Genomic DNA, 21,633 nt, shown 5'->3' on the forward strand with positions numbered 1-21,633 from the left:
TAATGAATTACAAGTAATATACAAGATCATATAAAGGAAAAAACCTTAAATTGTAAGAATAACTATGTAATGGATTGATTACGAATTATGACACATACGTTATGAAACAGAATGACTCCTGTTACATTACTTTCCTACTCAAACTTCAAGTGTCCTCTGCCATTTACAACTGTAGGAGCATTTAACTTTTTGATTAATTGTGTGAAAGTGTAGTAGATTTCATTTGGACTAGAAGGCCACTTCCAGTAACTTCCAGCCTGATCCACTGTACTGACAAGGTACTCACTGTTTATTACCTCAAGTACCTCACCAGGGTAACACTTCCCATCATACTGTACCATGTACCAGCCACCCCATTAATCTTTTTTTTTTTTTTTGGTTATGAATGCCGTTGAAAGTGATCATTCATTTGCTGCAAAGCAATGTAGTTTTGAAATGCCAGCAACTGGTTTTACATTTGTTACAATATCCTTGAAATGCAAGAGCTGCATTCCTATCCAGGATGTCCATGGATGATACTGGTAACACTTTCACATGCCCATCCATGTATGCCTTTGCAAATTCAGAAGCTCATGTAACAGTACATTTACGCTGTCAAATTGAGCTCCATACCTTCCTCTTGACAGCACCACCAACCGGGCCCTTCCCATGCAATGTCGCATAAGAAATTCCACTGCAGGTTGATTCTGTGCTTCTTGCACAGTTTAAGGATAAATTCTGCAATATATTTGTTTTTAAACTGCAAAGCGGGACCATCTGACCAGATAAACACTTGTTTTGTTTCCTTGGGAAAAACTCCCAGTAAAATGTCATTGTATGCTAGAAGGGTGTCCTTTGAGTGAGTAAGATTATCACTGCATAATACAATAGGTTGCATTTTCCTAGGGTACCACACTGCAGCAGTTAATAGACCAACTAGTGCTTGCTGCCAGTGGACACTCTGAATCTCATCTTGTGAGACACAGGTGTAGTTCTCTGCAAAGTCCACCTGAATTAATGCCTTGGACTCGAAGGTTTCTGTCTCAGCTTCTGCCCTCATCTGCCAATAGCCTTCAACTTGTTTCTTCTTTAACGTAGTTGTGTTCAAGGAAATGAGGTACTATTCTACACATATACTCAACAAGTTCAGTTGTGCTTCCTTCTTCCACGACTTTCTGTGATCTTCCCTTTCTTCTCCATCTCCAATGAATTTTAAAAATCCTTTTCCTTCAGAGCATACAGAAGCATTTGTTGAGCCAACAATTCTCAGTGCTACTTTTACAGATAATACTATGTAAAAGAGTGTTTTTAAACAGTGGGACGTTTTTGTCAGCATTATGAATACCAGACCTTCCCATGAATGATTAAAGTTCTCGTGGTACTTGCACAGACAAACATTATGTGGCAGTTTGTTACTGAGAAGGACATACTGTGGCCAAAGCTTTGCGAACTTGCTACGACCAACTAACACATCGGGATACACTGTTCTTGAAACATGTGGAAAGCTTCCGATATGGTAAACAGCAGATGTCGCACATGCACTTTTGACTTTGCACCGTCATTGTTGAATACTATAATAGCATCCTTATGTCCAGGAGCCATTCTACTTATGTCATCTGGACAATAACTTTTTAATCTGTAGGATCACTTCCTGATCAAGAGAATTGCCATGCCTGACTTCTTGATTTAGGAGTCTAGCATTCAAAATTTTCTCTTCACAATTGTCACCAAAAAGTTTCCTGACAATTGTACAGCGGCGACGAGGTGATGATGGAAGTGCTTTCGTTGCTCGTGATACTGCTTTACCTAAGGCTTGGGCATTCCAATATGCAGACTGTTCAGTTTTAGCACTCTGAAACTTTTCTACAGATTTTTTCTTTAGTGATCTGTGTTTTGCCATTCTCCGTCATACCTCTTCCCTCTATGTTGTCCCTTTGTACTCTAGGCAGCTTCTTCAAATTTTCACACATTTTCATTCTGTGTTTCTTTGCTTCCTTGTGATGTTTTAATCTGTATTCATTATATCTCCCTTCCTTTTTTTAACTTTTCTCTTCTTCTTTTTTGGTGTTCTGCTGCTGTCATAGCCATACTCAAGTCATCCTGTAAACCTAAAAAGTGAAGTTAGGGAAAAATGAGGTTGCAAGTTATGTAAAATACTTGCATCTACAATTTTCTTTAAATACAAAGTTGTTTCATTAGCTAAAAGTTATATTTTGTCAATCATAACCTAAAAGTTGTCTGAAGCGAGTGTAGGGAATGTGTCAGATTTAAACTAAACTCATGAACTGCTGTGTACTGCTGTGCAGTTAACCTGAAATATAATCAATTTTGTTTTTTTAAGAAATGGTATTACCAGCAGTTTTGTAAATATGCAATGTGAACATCAGTTTGAAGTGTCATTCATTTGCTGTGGAATATTTAGCGCCGCTGCCGTGTTGTAGGCCAAAATTTGTGACTCACGTTACATGTTTATTTCTAATATTTTAATGCATTAGAGGCAAAAAATGAATATTGTCTTATTATAAGTGTTCTGAGATAGTGCCATGGGAAAAAGAAAAACAAGTTTAACTGAACAACATCGTTGCATCTAGCTACAGGAAAACGTTTTCATGTTTACGTGACTCACGTTACAATCAATTTCGTTATATAGAGATTATCACTTTTAGCAATTATACAAATAGCAAACTAGGATATTATCACAGCAAACTGCTTACAGAATATGCTCTTCTAATCTATATATATAAAATAACATGTCCTGATGACTGACTGACTGACTGACTGACTGACTGACTGACTGACTGACTGACTGACTGATTCATAATTGCCAAACCGAAACTACTGAAGATTAAGAAATGAAATGTTGACGATATATTTATATTACAATGTAGGAGCTCACTAATGGAGGTATTTGGATATTCCATTGCTAAGGGGTATTTATTTATTTATTTATTCATATCAGCAGCATACATTTTACATAGCATAATGGTACTTAATGACATACATATCAAATAGTGTCTGCCCAGAATTTTGCCAAATCACGGGCATTAGGTGTCGCAGCCATCAAGTCGTCCATTGTGCAACTTAAAGGACACTTACTACAGTTCATGAAATGGGCTGTGGTTTGGTCTTCACCACATTCACATTGCCTGGATGTGCCAGGAAAGCCCCACTTTACCATATTGATTCTTGATCTACCAACCCCAGTGCGAAGCCTGTTCAACGATTTCCAAGTAGACCAATGTTCCTCCTGTCCTGGAGGGAGATGTTCAATTGGTAGCATCCAACCAGCAAGTTGAGAATTTCTGGAACCTGAAATATTTGTCCCGTATGAGTAAATTTTAATATCAATATAAATGGTCCGTTAGTTTACCCGAAAACTTTCCCTAGGTAGTCTCCATGATATGCACTAGCCATGCGTCTTGGTAGGTGTGCTATTTACCAACTAATGAGCTCAACTTAACACAATGGGGCAAAACGCTGACAACCAGCAACGAGTTACATGGAAAATTTATAATGTCTAATAACAGATCAACTATATTGGTATTAATAAATTTACTCATTCGGAAAAAATATTTCAGGTTCTCTATCGAAATCATCATCTATATCAGGGTCTCTCAGGGTGCATGCACCACTGCACTGCACGATGCAAGGTGCAAAAGACGACTTCGCTTGGCTGACCAGAGAGCAGACCCCCCGCTCCTCAATTTGCAGCAATGGCGCTGTCTCGCTCTTTCTCCATGCCTGTCTCGCTCGCTCCGCCTGTCTCACCCTTCCTCACTTGCTCTGTAGCACTCCAAATCTGAGCCAAGTTGAGCCGATCTTAGCCGAGTCGCCCTGAGACGAAGCGCGCGGCCGACCTGAGTGGGACTCATGCACTGTGCACAGGACCTCTGCGCCTCAGTTTGCACGCGTGAGATTTTGAGCATTTGAGAGGCCCTGGTCTATATCATTCATTGTCATTACAACTTTAAGTTTGGACATTGTAAAGTAATAAGGATATATAAAATCAATTTAAAAAAGGAGTAAAAAGTGTGTATACCACAAGTTAAAATAAGGACATTAGTAGTGAGACATAGATCAGAACATGATGCTTAAAGCTTTTGCTGTTTTGAGGAGCCAAGTCAGACCTCTTCAAGTTATGTCTGCTGCTCCTCGTCCTAATCCAGCTCAGTATCAACATTTTTCCGTATCATTCTTCATACATTCAATCATGGATGTTGGGAGTGACATCTTCATCTTCATTGCTGTCTTCAAACAGAGAGATGTCAGCCACTTTTTCACAAGATTCTCCCAGGGAGAGATTCAAGAGCCACATCTCTTTCCATTTTTCAGGGGGAGAGGCCAAATTGGGTAAGTACTCAGCTCCACTCAAGAGGATTTTTCTCATGTCCTAACTATTTCTGTATCAGACGGTAACATCTCAAGTCATGAAATCTTGCTGTATCCACAGTTGGGGGTAAACGTGTTCTAGATCATGCTCTTGTTGCTGACTGGGTAAACAGATTGTAGCGCAATTCATTGAGATCGAATACAGAGGTTCTGGGGTTACCCCCATATAAATGAATTGGAAAAGCTTCACCTGCCCTAGCCACTTGGTCAATGGTTGTTTCAGGATTGAAGAACTCTTGCACTTTTTCTTTCAGGCATCAATTTTCTTCTATAATTATCATCATCATCAACATCATCATCATCATCTGGAGCAGTTTCCAACCACAGCCTGGGTCTGCTTGGAACATAAGCCTCTCCATCGTTTTCTGTCCATCCACCACTTCTCTTCTCTCACTGTCGTCCACATCCCCCCCCTCTTGCCTAGATGCTCTTCTTTACACCTTTCAGCCGTCAGTCCCTTGGTCTTCCTCTAGGTCTCTTTCACTTCAATTCCATTTCTAATATCTTTCTTGGTATCCTCTTTTTTCCCATCCTTTTAACATGTCAATACCATTGCAACCTTGATTTTGCTCTCTCTTCCTGTAGGGGTACCTCATTTATCAGTTCCCATCATTTCTTACTCTGTCCATTCCTGTTAAACCTACTCGACACCTTTGAAACTTAATTTCCACGGCTTGTATTCTACTTTTATCCCTCTCCTTCATCACCCACATTGCTGATTCATATGTCAAAATTGGCACAAAATAAGTCTTGTAGATAATTCCTTTATATCTCAGTGGTACATCTCTGTTTCATATCAATCCTCCCACACTCTTCAAGAATCCATTTGCACACCTTCCTCTTTCATTGATTTCCAAATTACACTTCCCAGGAATTTAAAGCTTTCAGCTCTTTTTAACTTCTCCCCTCCTTATGTTGTGCCATTATATGCTCAGTTCTTGTTTCGCATCTTTACCAAAACTTCACTCTTTTGTGCTGAGAACTTCATTCCATAACATGACACAACTTCCTCCTATACATTTAGCTGTTCCTGCACTTCATTTTCACCGTTTCCCCATATTAGTAGATCATCTCCAAACAATGCTGCTTTCATTTTTCTCTTCCTAATGGTCTGTGCTACCTTCTGTATCCATCACCACTATAAATAATAGTTTTTTTTAAGAGTGCACAATTTAGTCTTCCCATGACCAAAGAGTGCACTTGTTGTGTCACACTCATTAAAAGCAGGGATGAACAAAATCATTTTGTTGCTGCACTTATATTTAAATGACTTTGTGGGGTACAACACATCTGGCATCCTCCCTTTTCCACATTTTCTGAAGTACAAGTTGTCTTTCATCAGAGCTATTGCTGTTAGAAGGACTAAAAGTCAACGTCTTCATCAATGAAAAAAATGTCATACTGAGATCCATCAGACACACCAGTCTCAACAATTTAGTACCTCTGCATCCTCTACTGTCTTTTTTTTTTTTTTTTTTTTTTTTTTTTTTTTTTTTTTTTTTTTTTTTTTTTTTTTTTTTTTACTGTTACATATCCTTCTTGCAGAACCTCTTTCAGGAGGTCCATGAAATGTACTTTATTGCATTAATTTGAAAAAAAAAATCTTGAGAAATTTCTGGGCATGAGACTTAACTGAATAGGATCTATGTTATTTATGTTAAAATTGGCGTAACCAAAAATGAATTGAACAACAGTACCCTGAAATGAAATGTCATATGGCTTTTAGTGCCGGGATATCCCAGGACGGGTTCGGCTCGCCAGGTGCAGGTCTTTCTATTTGACTCCCGTAGGCGACCTGCGCGTCGTGATGAGGATGAAATGATGATGAAGACAACACATACACCCAGCCCCTGTGCCATTGGAATTAACCAATTAAGGTTAAAATCCCCGACCCGGCCGGGAATCGAACCCGGGACCCTCTGAACCGAAGGCCAGTACGCTGACCGTTCAGCCAACGAGTCGGACAATAGTACCCTGATTCACCACTACTTGCTCTGGTTGTAAAATTGCTGATATTTCAAGTATTGAGGTGTCACTATAACTAGAAGCAAATCCTAGGTCCGACAACTGTTCTAAAAGGTGTTTTGAACTGAACTTCTGATACACATATGAACTAATGTCATTCAAAAGAGACGATATGAAAGAAAGAAAAGGCCTGCACTAATCAATGCATATGCCAAGGAAAGGCATCTTTCTCCACACTGACCAAGAAATCGTTAGGTGGTGGATACTCAGATGTATTGTACGTCTGAGAGCAATGTCACCCAGTATGATATCAGAAGCTGCCTTCAGATAGTACCTTTTGAGTGTCTATGTGTGAGTGTTCTGCCCCCATCCCCCAACATTATTGTCCTGAGCAGCACACAACACCTACTTGTTTGGGATTTGTCTCACGATTCATAAAACACCTGTTTTACACAACCTTGACTTTGAACAACTACAGGTCTTTACATATTAGTTATAGAAATGTTCTATTGTGTTCTGTGTACAGCAAATTTACTCACCTTTAAAACTGATCCATATAAAGTTTGCTCTAAATACCTTAATTTAAGAGCTATTTAACAAAATTTCACAAAAAATCACAACTTTTGTAATTTTTATAAAAACACAATTGTTTGAAACGCTGTATCTCAACTCCTACATAAGCTACAGAGCTAAATTTGAGCTCAAACTTCAGACAATTTTCTCTACTTTAAGTTTGGAATGAATGGTTTCCTTTTTGTCAGACCAGCCGTTTAAGAAATACTCCGAGAAAACAGAGAATAGGTAAAAAAAAGCAGTCGATGTTTTCTCAATGCCAAAGGGTGCATGCATGGTGGTGCCCCAAGGTCAAAAACTTGGATTTTTCATTACAGGCTCAACACAACACTAACAACACTGAACCTTTTGCACAGCAAACCCCTATATTCAGGATTATTTTACTAGACTATTCTTACTTGGTGAAATGTTAAAAACTATAATATTGTACTATACTATTAAAAGAAACAATCTTATCAAGTTACTTACAGTAACATTAAAAAAAGTGTTGAAAGTTACTCACCTGTGAATATTGAATTTTGATGACCGCATTGTAATCAAAATCGACTTGCAACCTATTAGGTCGTGTTATGTACATTTAGTACGTGTTGAAGAGATGTTAAGTACAGAACACATTTTTGTTCTGTAACGTAACACGACCTAATAGGCTGAAAGTTGATTTCGATTACTCACCCGTGGTTCTATATTTCTACTTTTAAATAATCATAAATATTAAAAGGCTAAACATACGAATGCTTTTTCTGCCAGCCAAACAACTTGGAGATATCAAACTGTGTGTAGCCTTCTAGAAGCCGATATACAGTCACATCTGGTTTACGTTTGAATTGGTTATGAATGGACGATAACGCCATTTCAAGAGGTGGAAGCTTCTTAAGAGCGATTTCTATTGTTTCTTTTGTCAGCTGTAGGTCTTCACATCCCTCCTTGTTCACAAAAACATCACTTACAGAATATGAACTGAACAGTACCATGGCTAAGACAATGTACGGATGTTCTTGAAGATATTTCTGAATGTCACCACCACTTAAATACAGAGCACTTTTCGTTATAGTTTCAAGCATCAGTTCCTCATTATTTGGGTCTCTACTCAGATCCCTGAATGTAAGCCACAACTGAAACCAATGTATATTTTGTCTATTGGTGGGAAGTGAAGAAGAATGCAAACATAGATCTAGCACTTTGTCTTCCGGAAATTCACAGTCTCGAAGGCAAGCAAAAGGTAAATTATATAGATTATTATTTATCACCAAAGAAGTGAGGAGATCTATAAAATATTCATAGGTCATATTAGCAGTGGACTGCTCCAATATTTGCTTCAAGTTGTGGAGTGATCGTATTCTGATAATCCTTGACAGGATAGCATTAGGTTTCCGCTTCTCCATGCTACTAAAAATTCCATACCTAAAAATTAAGGAAAATATTGTTAACATTGATTCTTTCATGGCCTATACTCGCAGACATGATATGGGCTTTTGGGCCTATGCTGTGTCAAGAAAACAAGGTGAAACTCTTTACGTTTTGCAGAGAACTTTGCTCCGCGTCGTCGGAAGAAAATCTGGGCTGATCCCGAGGAAGTCTTCTACAATAATGAGGGTTTGAATTTAAGACTGTTTTACCTCTGGAGCTGTAGTGGTACGCTCGTACGTCACCAGGTGACTCGCTGTATGGTGGCACAGCACTCCAAGCGGAAGCTGATGACAACATTAAGCTCCAATTAAGATATTCATCACACATGAGGAGCAACAGAGGTGTCAGACAAACCAGGGATGAATGTGGTAGAAGAAATAAAATAAAATGCAATGAAAGACACCAGGATAAATTAGAATAGAGCTGAAGAACGAAAGAAAAGTATGTGGAGAAAACCAGAGGATGATGTGAGACGGTGTGAGAGGGGGGGGGGGGGGGGGGGGGGGCATAACAGGTATACACACGTATGAAACTATGACATTAACACATAACCCTCATCAGTGTAGAAGACTTCCTCGGAAACAGTCAAGATTTTCTTCTGAAGACGTGGAGCAAAGTTCTCTGCGAAACATAAAGAGTTTCACCTTGTTTTCTTGGCATAAGCCCAAAAGCCCATATCATGCCTACAAGGAAAATGTTATTACAAGTTTTCTATATACACCAAATTCTGGTTATGTACACCACACAGAAAATTATAAATAACAGAACAACAGGATTTATCTTCACAAAGAGATGGAAAGGAACAGCATAGAGTAAACAAAATATTATTTATTTTGTAAATTCGTAGGTTTCCTGTCTCCTGAGGAACTCTGTTTCTTACTAAGACTGATCCACACATTTTATCCTGTTCTTCTATTATTTACTATTACATATATCACAGATGTAAATGCACTTTTTTTAAGAAAATAAAGTATTTTACAACATTGATAAGAAAAACATACCTCTCATAAAGAATAATATAATTTCAAAGACCTTTTAATTTAATTAATTAATGGCAAGTGGTTTTCAAACAGGCCCTAGTGCAAGTTTTTCAAGTTGACACCCTAGGTGACCTGTGTGTCTGTGAGGATGGAATTCCACCTATCACGAAATCTAATATTGAAGACTGCACAAACACACAGTTCACAGCCCCACAAGAAGTAACCAATCAAAGTTAATGGCCAGGAATGTGTGTGAAAAATATGAAGAAGAAGAAGAAGAAGAAGAAGAAGAAGAAGAAGAAGAAGAAGAAGATTATGATGATGCTGATAATGATGATGATGATGATGATGATGATGATGGTCATGAAACAGCTTTCTCATATCATGGAAACAACTCTCCCAAAATTAAATGCTTCCTAGGATAAATCATTAGACTTAAAAAAAAACAGGTTTTATTGTTGTACACAAATTTATTTCTAAAATCACACTTGCAAGAATAAAATAGATCTTTACTTAATGAAATCTTCTATTAACCACTGCACGTTTCTCATAGAAAATTACAACAATAATTTACAAGATACATCAAAAAATTGAACATACCTGCTTAGATGATCAAGAATTAAGTCTTTGGTTCTTTGCATCGACTCATAAGTATGTATACTATCAACCATGAACTGATCTATTGTCCAAGATTCAAATATTTTCAGCATACTTTCAGTATCCAAAATATCTTTTTTAGAGACACCTGGTTTAAAAGTAACTTCTTGAAGACTCTCTATCCACTGCAGTAATCCTTCATTACTTGTTACAATCTCTTGGAGCATAATGTCTTTATGAAAATAGCTATCAACCCAAATTTTCAGGAGATCTTCTCTGTTATGATGAAAGAGGTACTCCCACACCAAGTCTGCCTTTAAATCCTTTTCTAACGATGTCCCTAAGGGATAAATAAATAATAAAATGAAAAACCAACAAAAAAACAAAGGAAGAAACATACCCACATGCAAGTCCACTAAAAAGGTTCATCTCAAAATGTTATAGGTATCGCAAAACTGTTTTCACTTTTAGTAATCAAACTTGCAGTACTTTTGCAGAGTGTCAAAAGGTGCTGAGATAACAATAATAACTTTGCTTATTTAAATGGAGCTACACAGTTTTTATATGTAGCATTAGTTCTTTGCAGTGCCCTACTTACGGGAGCCATTTGTCAAACGGGCAATCTATGTTTCTTGTCCTATCGGGGTGGTTGTTGCTACATGTCTGTAGGTATAACTTTAAATTGCCCTACAAGTGAGCCTTATATGGTGCCAAGATAGTAACTACATTGCCTGCTGGACCAAAAGTTTTGCTTTATGGGTATCCCAGCAATCAGAGGATACTCCAATATGAGAAAAATGACTAGAACTATATTTAAACCTACTACTAATTTGTACATACTTGTACTATTGTACTTGCCATATGAAATAATTAAATGAGTTATTTGAGGTGAACATCTTAGATCACTCACCCTGTGTAGGAGTGTTACCTGCCACGCAAGTTATATATATATATATATAAACTGTAACCGTACTACAGGGTTACAGATTCCATTCAGTATTTTTATTATTAGTATTATTATTATTATTATTATTATTATTAACCCAATTCATTAGATTTTATATTCTGTTTCTCATCATTTAGACTGTAATAATCAGGTATTATGCATATTATTGTATTTAATCATAGGTTAAGTGAATTTTGTTTGTAATTATTCTGTATATTAATAAGTGAGATTTGTTGATTTCAAATAGTCATGCTGTGGCTTGTAACTCTGGCCAGATGAGCTGGCATAGTATTTTGCAATCAAGGCTATGTTTAACCAAGAATGTATTGAGCAAGTAGGTTTCCCGCTGACACATGCAAGGTAGTCATCCGTAGTCCGCGTGGGCAAGCTTATACAACTCATGACTGATGACATCAGTGCGTGGGCATGCGATTTCGAACAAGTGTCTGTATTCGCCAGCTACGGTATGTTGAGGTGGAAGGGATGACCAGAGAGTAGGGAGAGGAGTGGTCATCACGAGGTTATAAAAGTTGATGCAACGGTGGTGTGAGCTATCAAATGGATGGAAGAAGTGAAGGAAGAGTGATGGTTAGTGGTCTTAGAGTGGTGGTCAGAGCTAACAGGTGTGTCTGAAGAGGTTTTGGAATCATCGAAGAGGTCTACGAGTGGTGGTTGTATCCGAGTAGAGACTGGTACTATGCTGATAGTGAAACATCATTTACTTGTGAGGATGGACTTCACAAGGTGTTTCAATAATATTTTCCAATTTATTACAATCTATTGAGTGAACGTAACTACAATGGAGCTTACTACACTTGTACGGGGAATGTAGGTCAACTCCCGGTTACATAAGAAGATAACAGCAGACGACTCCCAACTTCACCTCATTGTTTTTTCCAGGAATTTCAAGTTCAACAGCGGTGTGAGCAGACATCAGGTAATCAAAGCATCAGACATGTTATGCATTAATAACATGAAGAAGAATGAAATCAGCGGCGATATCATATTTCACTTCAAGTTCATGCCAATAGCTTTCTTTGTTTAGATTAAATTTTCTCTTTGATTATAACAGCAAATCTCACAATATATATTTTTTGTTAAATTAAAATACGTCAATGCTTGTTCATTGTGACATAAATTATAGTCATAAACTCAGTTTTATTTTAATTATAATAAGTGATTCTATTTCCAAGTACAATCCTCAATTGTGGAAACGCAACCGTAATCTAATATTGTCCTGATCCATATCCCTGTATATTGCCAGATGTGTGAGTTTATCACCTCGCGCCTTGAGATAATTGAGATAAGAGGTATGCTCTACCGAATTTTGTTGTTTTTTCTTAAAAAGCAACTGGCGCTCAAACAAATGTTATGTATATTGTGTGAAAGAGAAAGGTATAAGAATAGTGGTTGGAGTAGCCACAAAACTTGAAAATTTATTGCAGCCAAATGACCAATTGGTACATTTGCAATTACAGTGAAACCTCGGAATGTGAGTAACTTAGTCTATGAGTGTTTTGCAAGACGAGCAAACATTTTAAATAAATTGTAACTTGATAAGCGAGTGAGGTTCCACAATACGAGCGTCACGTGTGACTATGTTTTTCCATCCCTTGTGCCTTCGTTTTCCCCTCCCCCTACCTCTCTCTTTCCTGGGAGAGTGTGTGTAATAATTTCCCCCGCTGGACTTCAGTTGGCGTGCCTCGCTCGCATGGTCAACACCGCACGAGTGTACATGTTTTGTTTCTTTTTATTAGTGTTATAACTGTTCCGCAACGATGGGCTCAGTGAACGAAAAGAAGGCTAAAACGGAATTTGGTCGGAAGAAGGAGATTATTACGATGGAAGTTAAGCAGGAAATGATCGAAAAGCACGAATGAGGTATGCGAGTGGCTGATATCGCGAGATTTTATAACAAGCCTACGTCAACGATTTGCACAATATTAAAGAAGAAAGAAGAAATAAAAGGGGTAAATGCAGCAAAAGGAGTCACAAGAGTAGCAAAGAAACGGCCACGTATTCTGGAAGATGTAGAAAAGTTGCTTCTCGTTTGGATAAATGATAAGCAACTAGCAGGCGATACTGTGACCGAGAGTTTAATCTGCGAGAAGGCAAAGATGTTGTACGCCGACCTCATAAGTAAATTACCATGTAGTTCACGTACGTCAACAGAAGTCGAAGAAAGCTTCGAGGCCAGTAGGAGATGGTTTGATAACTTTAAGACGAGAACTGGCATCCATAGTGTTGTTAGGCACAGAGAGGCTTGCAGTTCGGGTGCTAAGGCAGTTGAGGCATTCACTGCTGAGTTTCAGAAGCTCATTGTTACCGAGTGTTACCTGCCACGCAAGTTTTTAACGGCAATGAAACAGGACGTTTTGGAAAAAAGATGCCTAAGAGGACCTACATTACAGCAGAAGAGAATTCACTGCCCGGTCACAAGCCCACGAAAGACCGTTTAACCCTGTTATTGTGTGCTAATGCAAGCGGGGATTTAAAAGTAAAGCCCCTGCTTGTGTATTATTCCAAGAATCCATGAGATTTCAAGAAATGCAAGGTGCAGAAGAGCCAGTTAAATGTTATGTGGAGGTCCAACACTAAGGCTTGAGTCACTCGTATTTTCTTCGTTGAATGGATGAACGAGGTCTTTAGTCCTGTAGTGAAAAAATAACTTTCAGAAAATAATTTGCCAGTCAAATTCTTGCTGGTTATGGACAATGATCCTGCTCATCCTCCAGGTCTTGAGGACGACTTACTGGAGGAATTCAAGTTCATTCAAGTTCATTAAGACTTTGGATCAACAAGTCATTTCGAAATTCAAGAAGCTATACACCAAAGCACTATTTCAGCGATGCTTCGAAGTAATCAAAGGAACAAACCTTACCCTCCGAGAGTTTTGGAGAAATCATTTCAACGTCGTTAACTGCCTAAAGATCATTGATAAAGCCTGAGATGGGGTCACCAAGATAACTCACATTTCCGCTTGGGGAAAGCTGTGGCCTGACTGTGCTCTTGGACGTGACTTTAAGGGGATTGTTGGTGACAATGAGCCGCCGATTGTCAATGAAATTGTGTCCTTAGGGAAGACCATGGGGCTGGAGGTGAATGACGTGGACATTCAAGAGCTGGTGGAAGAACATAGCCAGGAACTCACCACCAACAAACTTATGGACCAGCATCGCGAACAACAGGAGGAGGTTATGGAAATCTCATCCGGGGAAGAGGAGGAGGAAAAGTCAATGGAATCTCTCACTTCAACTGAGATTTGGGAGAAGTGCAAATTGTGGAAAACGGTGCAAAATTTGTAGAAAAACACCACCTGAATAAGGTTGTAGCAGTGTGAGTGATGAATCTGTTCAATGACAAAGCAAAGTCACATTTCCGTGAAATCCTCAAAAAGAGGCAAAAGCAACAGTCATTGGACAGGTTCCTCGTTAAAGTTGCATGAAAAGAAAATTCCAGTGCGCCAACGGATATCAGTGATTTTGTTACACAGTTACACAGTAACTCTTCTCATGTCATCTTTCATCTCCCTCACATCAACAATGATTCTATTGTATGGTAAAGTGCAGTTTAATTTGTTTTACATTATATTTTGTTTTAGAAATGTTATGCGAATAAATATTTTTGTGTTGTGGATGAATCATCCACATTTCAATTGTTTCTTATGGGAAAATTTGCTTTGATGTACAAGCGTTTTGGATTACAAGCATGTTGCTGGAACGAATTATGATCGCAATCCAAGGTTTCACTGTAATACATTAATACCGAAAAATTCTTTATACAGCAGTTTATAATATTAAGATACTATAATTAGATTTCTTTGCTGTACCCAGTCACTGTCTTGGTTCTTTTCGTATATTCCTCTATGTGATAGTGCTCATATCTTTTACAGCATTGCGTGCACTTGCACGCAACTCCATCATGGCATCCGTTGTGTAGAATTCCGGCCATACTTTTTCACATTTCTTTCTTCTTTATTTCAGAATTTGGTAGCAAGTGTTTATACCTCACGTCCTCAATGTAAAAATGTTTCCTTTACTGGTACATATACCAAGGTGGATTGTGTATTCATTGGGATTCATAAAGCTCTCTTCAGGTATCTTGCTTTGACTTTCTCCACGGTTCTTAGGTCTGCTAGTGATAGATTTTCCCAGATTCTTTCAATCCCATATGTTATGATCGGACTTATTACTGCGTGGAATATTTTCATTGCTGATTCTAGAGAGAGTTTGTGCAGTTCCTTTATTCTGTAGGTGGCTTTAATAGCTGCTGTTGGCTTTTCTTTGATATGCATTCTAAATTATCTCCCTGTCGTCTGAAGTGTAATTCCTAGGTACTTATATGTGTGTGTGCAAATTCAAGGCGCCTGCCTTTGAATTTTATTCTTTCACTTTCTACGACTCTTCCGCCTTTTCTTAAAGTCACTTGCATTGTTTTGCTCTCATATATATGAATTATGAACAAGAAATGAGATCACCATATAACAGAATATAAAAAGTTTGCCACTCCACATAAAATTAATAAATGATCTGACATGCAGTCACTAGCTACCCAGTCCTAACCAGGGTTTATTAATGTAAACAACTTGCCTGGAGTTCAGTATATGAAAAAGAATCTTTAAGAAGACTGGTAAGTGGTATGTTGATCCAATGAATCACTGTCTGTGAACAGGATGAGTTTAATGCTAATCTAATGCCACGGTAAATCAGTGATACAGACTCATGATCCCAAGCTTACAAGCTCAATCTCAGCTATAGTTGAAGGGCAGAAAAAAATCTTGTCACTATCATAATCGTTGACACATTAAAGACCTCTTGTGGCATAAGTAAAACCCATCTGACAGAACTGACTAAGCCAAAGAAAACCATCATTTTTTTGCTAGACGGCATCATAACTGGAATACAGTATGCATAAATGGCACCACTTCAGACCTGCAATCTGTTAGTTAACACCCTGGGCATCAAGGCCTATGAGGATTTAGGCACATTCCCTCACCAATATTCTGCCAAATGGATAGGCAACACTGACTAGGAAATACATATGATCTTGTGTCGTCGTCGTCCTCCTCCTCCTGCTCCTCCTCCCCCTCCTCCTCCTCATCATCATCATCAATTTCCCACTACAGTCGCCCAGGTGTGGTTAACAAACCTCCTCCACTTCTTTCTGTCCTTCCACTTTTCCTGCTCCATTACTTCTGCCGCATCCAATCAAGCTTCTCTAATTTTCTTCTAAATCTGATCCATCCACCTTCTTCTCGGTCTATCAACTGGTCTCTTTCCCGTAACTTCTCCTTCTAATTCCCTTCTTGCTACCCGTTCTTTTCCCATTCTTTTCACATGTCTGAACCATCTCAGTCTTGCTTTCTATATGTTCTGTATCAACGGTTCTATATTTAGCTCTTCTCTGATTTTAATATTTTGGATTCTATCTCTTCTTGTCTTTTTAACCGATGTTCTTAAAAATTTAATTTCTACTGCTTGGATCTTACTATCTTGTATCTTATTAGTTACCAGCATTTCTAGTCAGTATGTTACAACTGGTATAAAATACTGTTTATTTAATGTTAATATTGTTCTCTTGGGTACTTTGTCATCCCATAAAAGCTCTCTGAATTGATGATAAAATGTTGTAGCTTTACTTAGTCTATTATTAACTTAAGGGTTGATTTCATTATTTCCATTAATAATGGTACCCAGACATGTAAACTGTTGCACATTCTCTAACCGTTCTCCGTATATGCTCACTTGGCTTTTCTTTTGCTCTTTTCCACAGTGCATGACTACAGTTTTCTTTTTTACTAATTACCATTCCAAACTCCTTGAAATTTTCATTCCAAATGTCCAGTCTCCTTTGTACTTCCTTTTCTCCCTTTCCCCAAATTACCACATCATCTGCAAATACCAAAGCATTCACTTCATCACTACTGATACTCTGTTTTACACGTTTTATGATTTCATCCATCAATATAATAAACAATAATGGTGACAGTGCACTTCCTTGCTTGAGACCACTCCCCACTTGTACACAGCTTTTACTCTCATGATACAACATTTTAATCTTGTTAATTAATGATTTTGGTACATTCCTTTTCCATAGGCATTCCCATACATGTTTTCTCTTAACAGTATCATTAGCTTTTTCCAAATCCCAAAATACGAAGATGATATCCTTGTTGCTTTCCAGGTGTTTTTCCATTATCGTTCGCAGTGTAAATATCAAGTCTATTGTTGATCTATTCAGTCTAAAGCTATATTGTTCTTCCTCTAACTGTGTTTCTATTATATCCCTCAGTCTTTTGTCTATGATTTTCTCCATTATTTTTAGCCCATGTGATAATAGAGTTCATCATCATCATCATCATCATCATCATCCTAAACCATCTCCAGTTTCCCGGGTGTGGTATATGAGCCTCCTCCATCTCATCCTGTCCTTGTACCATTCTTCCTCCACCAACTTGTCCCAATCATGACCTCTCAGCATTACATCGTTCTTAACTAAATCTATCCATTTCCTTCGTGGCCTTCCCACGGGTCGTCTTCCTTCTACCTTTCTGTCAAATTCCTTCCTTGCAGTTCTGTTTACTGGCATCCTCTTCATGTGACCAAACCACTTCAGTCTTGATATCTGAATCTTATTGAGGAGAGAATCATCTATTCCTACTTCTTCTCTAATTTTCTCATTCCTAATCTTGTCTTTCCTGGTTTTCTGGATCATAGTGCGTAGGAATTTCATTTCAGCTGCCTGAAGTTTGGAATTATCTCTATTGGTCAGTGTTGTGGTTTTGAGACTGTATGTAAGAATTGCTGTATAATAGGACTTGTACAATGTCATTTTTGTTTTCATGGGTATTTGCTCATAATTTTCACATTTCTTCCTATTTCCTTTTTTGAACAATGGTACAATGCTTCCTTGTTGCCAATCTTCAGGTATCCTTTCATCCTTCCATATGGCATTGAGGGCTTGGTATAGCCACTGTAGGCCACTGCTTCCTGCTGCCTTAATCATATCAGCATTGAATTTGTCTTTTCCACTTGCTTTACCTTTGGTCATTGCTTTTACTGTCCTTTCAAGTTCCAACCATGTTATCGGGTTCCATTCTTTTTCTCCATCTATTATTTCCATTTTCTTATCTCCTTCTTCCTCCGAGCAGTCACCTTCCTTATAAAGTTTTTCAAAATATTTTGCTATCACCTTCTGAAGACTCTTTTCGTCATGTACGTCATGTACTATGGATCCATCTCTCTGTAATGCACTGATTTTTTCTTGATTTATTCTTTTAAATTTTATTACTCTGTATAATAGTTTCTGATTTCCTTGACTATCTTGCTCAATTTTGTTTGCAAACTATCCCCAACATTTCTGCTTTTCTTCCTTGATACTCTTCTTTACTTATAGTTTCAAACTTTTGTATTCCACATGTAACCTTTCTATCTTATTCTCAGGGGCCGATGGCCTCAGATATTAGGTCCCTTTAAACAACAACAACAACAACCATCATCATCATCATCATCATCATCATCATCATCATCATCATCATCATCATCATCATCATCATCATCATCACCACCACCACTATCTTATTCTCATCCCTCTGATACATTTTTTGCTTTTCCTTGTCCATTTCTTTCTTCACCTTGTTCCTTTCTTTTTTTTTTGGTCTGTCCACCACCATGTCTCCTTTCCCTTAACCTCTGCTTTTGTTTTCACGCATACCTCAATTGCTGCTTCCACAAATGTCTGTCTTAAATTGTCCCACTCTTCTTCTCCACTTCGTATTTCTGTGTTAGGCAACTTCCTTTTTATACAATCTTGGAATGTCATTCTTTAATCCTCCTCCTCCAATTCCCAAATCCTGATCTTTGGTTTCGTCTTCAGTACAATTTTAGGGATTTTTACTTGTTTTAATTCCCCAATTAATAATCTATGATCAGCTTACATACTTTCACTGGGGATTATCTACGTATTCATGACGTATCTTCCCCATTCTCGGTCTGTTATTATATAATTGCTGAGTGTTCCATACTGTCCATCCCAACTATATCAGCTGATTTTATGGCTATTCCTCTTCATAAACCATGTATTCTTTATTATCAGGTAATTTCTGATATAAAAGTCCAACAGTTTCTCTCCATCTTCATTTCTATCGCCATACCCATGTGGGCCCAGAACATTCTCGTATCCCATTCTATCAATTCCCATATGGGCATTCAGATCTCCCATTATCATGATCCCATGTGTTTCCAGTTCATTGAGGAAATCTTCTTTTTCTTCCACACTACATCCTGTCTGTGGAGCATATACCTGTACTATCTTCAGTAGTTCCTTTTCTCCATGTATGTGCTTTATTGTAATTCTTTCATTTACATACTCAACTTCAGCTATTAGTTCAACATTCTGATTCACTATAAATCCCACTCCATTTCTTTTCTCTTTACTGTTACTCATCCAGTAAAAGGTGTACCCCTTTCTTAGTTTCTTCATTCCTTTCCCTTTCCATTTTACTTCACTTAATCCCAGGATGTCGAGTCTTCGTGTCTCCTTTAGGTCAATCAATTCATTTTCCTTCCCATTCATTGTAAAAATATTTATTGTTCCAAATCGGGTTTTGTTCCCTGATCTAAAACTTGCACGAACATCAGCATTACCATCATACTTTGCAGCTGTAACCAGAGACTTGTCAATTCCATTTCCATTTTTAAACTTCCATCTGAAGCTTGTATTATAGTTGAAAGCAAGTACAAATTTACTCATCTGCTTACCTGCCAAACCTAATGCATCTGAGGATTTTCTTTCGGGGTTTACTCCCTTAGCCTTTGAAGATCCGTCTTCTCCACAAGGCAATGGTTTCCTCTTCTAATTTTCCCCAGAGGGGACGGGTTGCCTCATCCACCATCTTCGCCATTCCGAAGGTCTCCTTCTTTGCCTAAGATGCTGTTAAGGTCTTTACCCGTAACTCTGGGCAAGGGTTCGAGTTTTTAAAACCATAGACCTCGGTTGGAGTGAGGTTTGGGGAGGTCAAATAATTTATAATCAATCTGTTACGTTCAGGCCCCGATTTACAAATGGGCGGACTGGGCATTTTTTGAGGGGCGGCGGCCGGCAGATTGAGTAATTATGGCCTGTGTGAATTATGTCTTAAATCAATTACACTCAAATTACTTTTACATTCCACAAATTATTCCAATTATTTTATTAGCCTATATAAAACACTTTAAACTATTCTAACTTTAAAACCTGAATTTATTTTATGAAGAAAATGTGTCGTATTTCTAAAATTATTTACTTACATACAAACTATCAAACTGAACCAACAGCTTTTTAAATAAAAATAAAAACAGCCTGATTCTTATTTGGCTGTTACCTTTATTTGGCTTGATAAGTTTAATTATGAGAATTAACTGTATTTGCATAATGTGCTGTTTTAAAACTCATAAACTTGAAAACTGTAATATTTAATTTGTAAACAATTATTTTTTTGAGGAACAGGAAAACGAGCAGAAGGGGATGGGAGCGGCTAAATATTGTTTGCCCAGGCCAATAACTACTTGAAATCGGGGCCTGGTTACGTTATACCCCGTGAGACTGGGTCCCTGCCTGAACTTAGCTCTCCTTCACACCGGCCTACTGTTGTGGAGGATACCCACCCCGCAACGTGGATTCCCCAGACAAGAATTACTCAAGTGAAGGATAGGGATGGTGACCCTATCTCCCTTGAGCCGGGTTAATGGTTGTGTATGATGCCACAACCAATCTTGTGTATTTATTGCAAATAAATTAATATACTGAATGTACCAAACACAGTAGGCCAGCTGCTATTGATTTTTTCGAAAAATATTCACATGAGAGAGTAAAGCTTAGGTCCAATCACACCCTGAACCAGCTTGAAACAAACAACGAAGTGACAATGCCTCATTTTTACATTAGAAACATGCCAAGTAAAAACAAAGTTGGTGCAAATGATTTAGGTTGTTTTTACATGCAAATAAATTTAATTATTCATCCAAGTACAAAATAAAGAGAAGTTGAACTTGCCAGTCAACCAGAAATAAACATTAAAAATGTCTTGGGTGTCAAGGAATAAAAAGCCTAAGCCTACAGAGGGAAATAATGGTAAGTAAAGTCGAACCTTGATATCTCGTACATCCATTACTCAAATTTTCAGTATCTCAAAGCAACTACAATTTCCCAGCCATTTGTCTATTCTTCACGTGTATTTTTTTTCTCTATTACTGGAAATTTGGTTACACAATTTTTGTTTTTGTTTTTTGAAGCAAACGTTTCCTCTCTTGAAGCAAAACATACTCTGTAACTAGAATTTTATAAAATATTAACTGTGCAATACAGCATCTGTGGTCTGTGAGGAACAGTTAACAAGTAAAGAAAGGGCAGTGATGCTGGGCTAAACCAAAAAAACAAACTTCTAGTGATCGAAAAATAGGCAAAGCCTCACGGTTTCTCGGGTGTGAATTCATTACTGGTCATGTGTATGAAAGCAACCCCAGAGGTCGTAGATGACAAGCTCCATTTACTAGTCTTAGCTGCGTGGTACTGACAAGAAATTTTAACGTGAAGGGAGAAAAATCCTCCTTCTTGTACACAACTGCCCTGCTCATCCCAAGGTGCTCGTTCTGGAGTTAAAGGCAGTGAACGTGGTCTTATTAACAACGAACTTAACATCCAATATACAGCCCATGGACCAAGGGGTCATTAAAAACTTGAAGCATTTCATTAGTTCTTCTCCCAATTTGAAAATAAAATCTTCCCTTTATTTTACTTCTTGATTTACTGGAAACAAAA

General features: G+C 38.0%; 1 protein-coding gene across 1 annotated transcript in view; it reads right to left on the reverse strand.

The window, feature by feature from the left end:
- Positions 1–21,633, reverse strand: part of LOC136872187 (spatacsin) — a 206,301-nt gene that overhangs the window by 155,573 nt on the left and 29,095 nt on the right. Inside the window, exons 8-9 of the mRNA XM_067146023.2 lie at positions 9,894–10,230; positions 7,636–8,307 (exon numbers count right to left, since the gene is read on the reverse strand). Coding sequence (XP_067002124.2) covers positions 7,636–8,307; positions 9,894–10,230 — 1,009 coding nt within the window. The remainder of the gene's footprint in view (positions 1–7,635; positions 8,308–9,893; positions 10,231–21,633) is intronic.

This window comes from Anabrus simplex, chromosome 4 (genome assembly GCF_040414725.1).
Source record: "Anabrus simplex isolate iqAnaSimp1 chromosome 4, ASM4041472v1, whole genome shotgun sequence".
NCBI classification, from domain to species: Eukaryota; Metazoa; Arthropoda; class Insecta; order Orthoptera; family Tettigoniidae; genus Anabrus; species Anabrus simplex.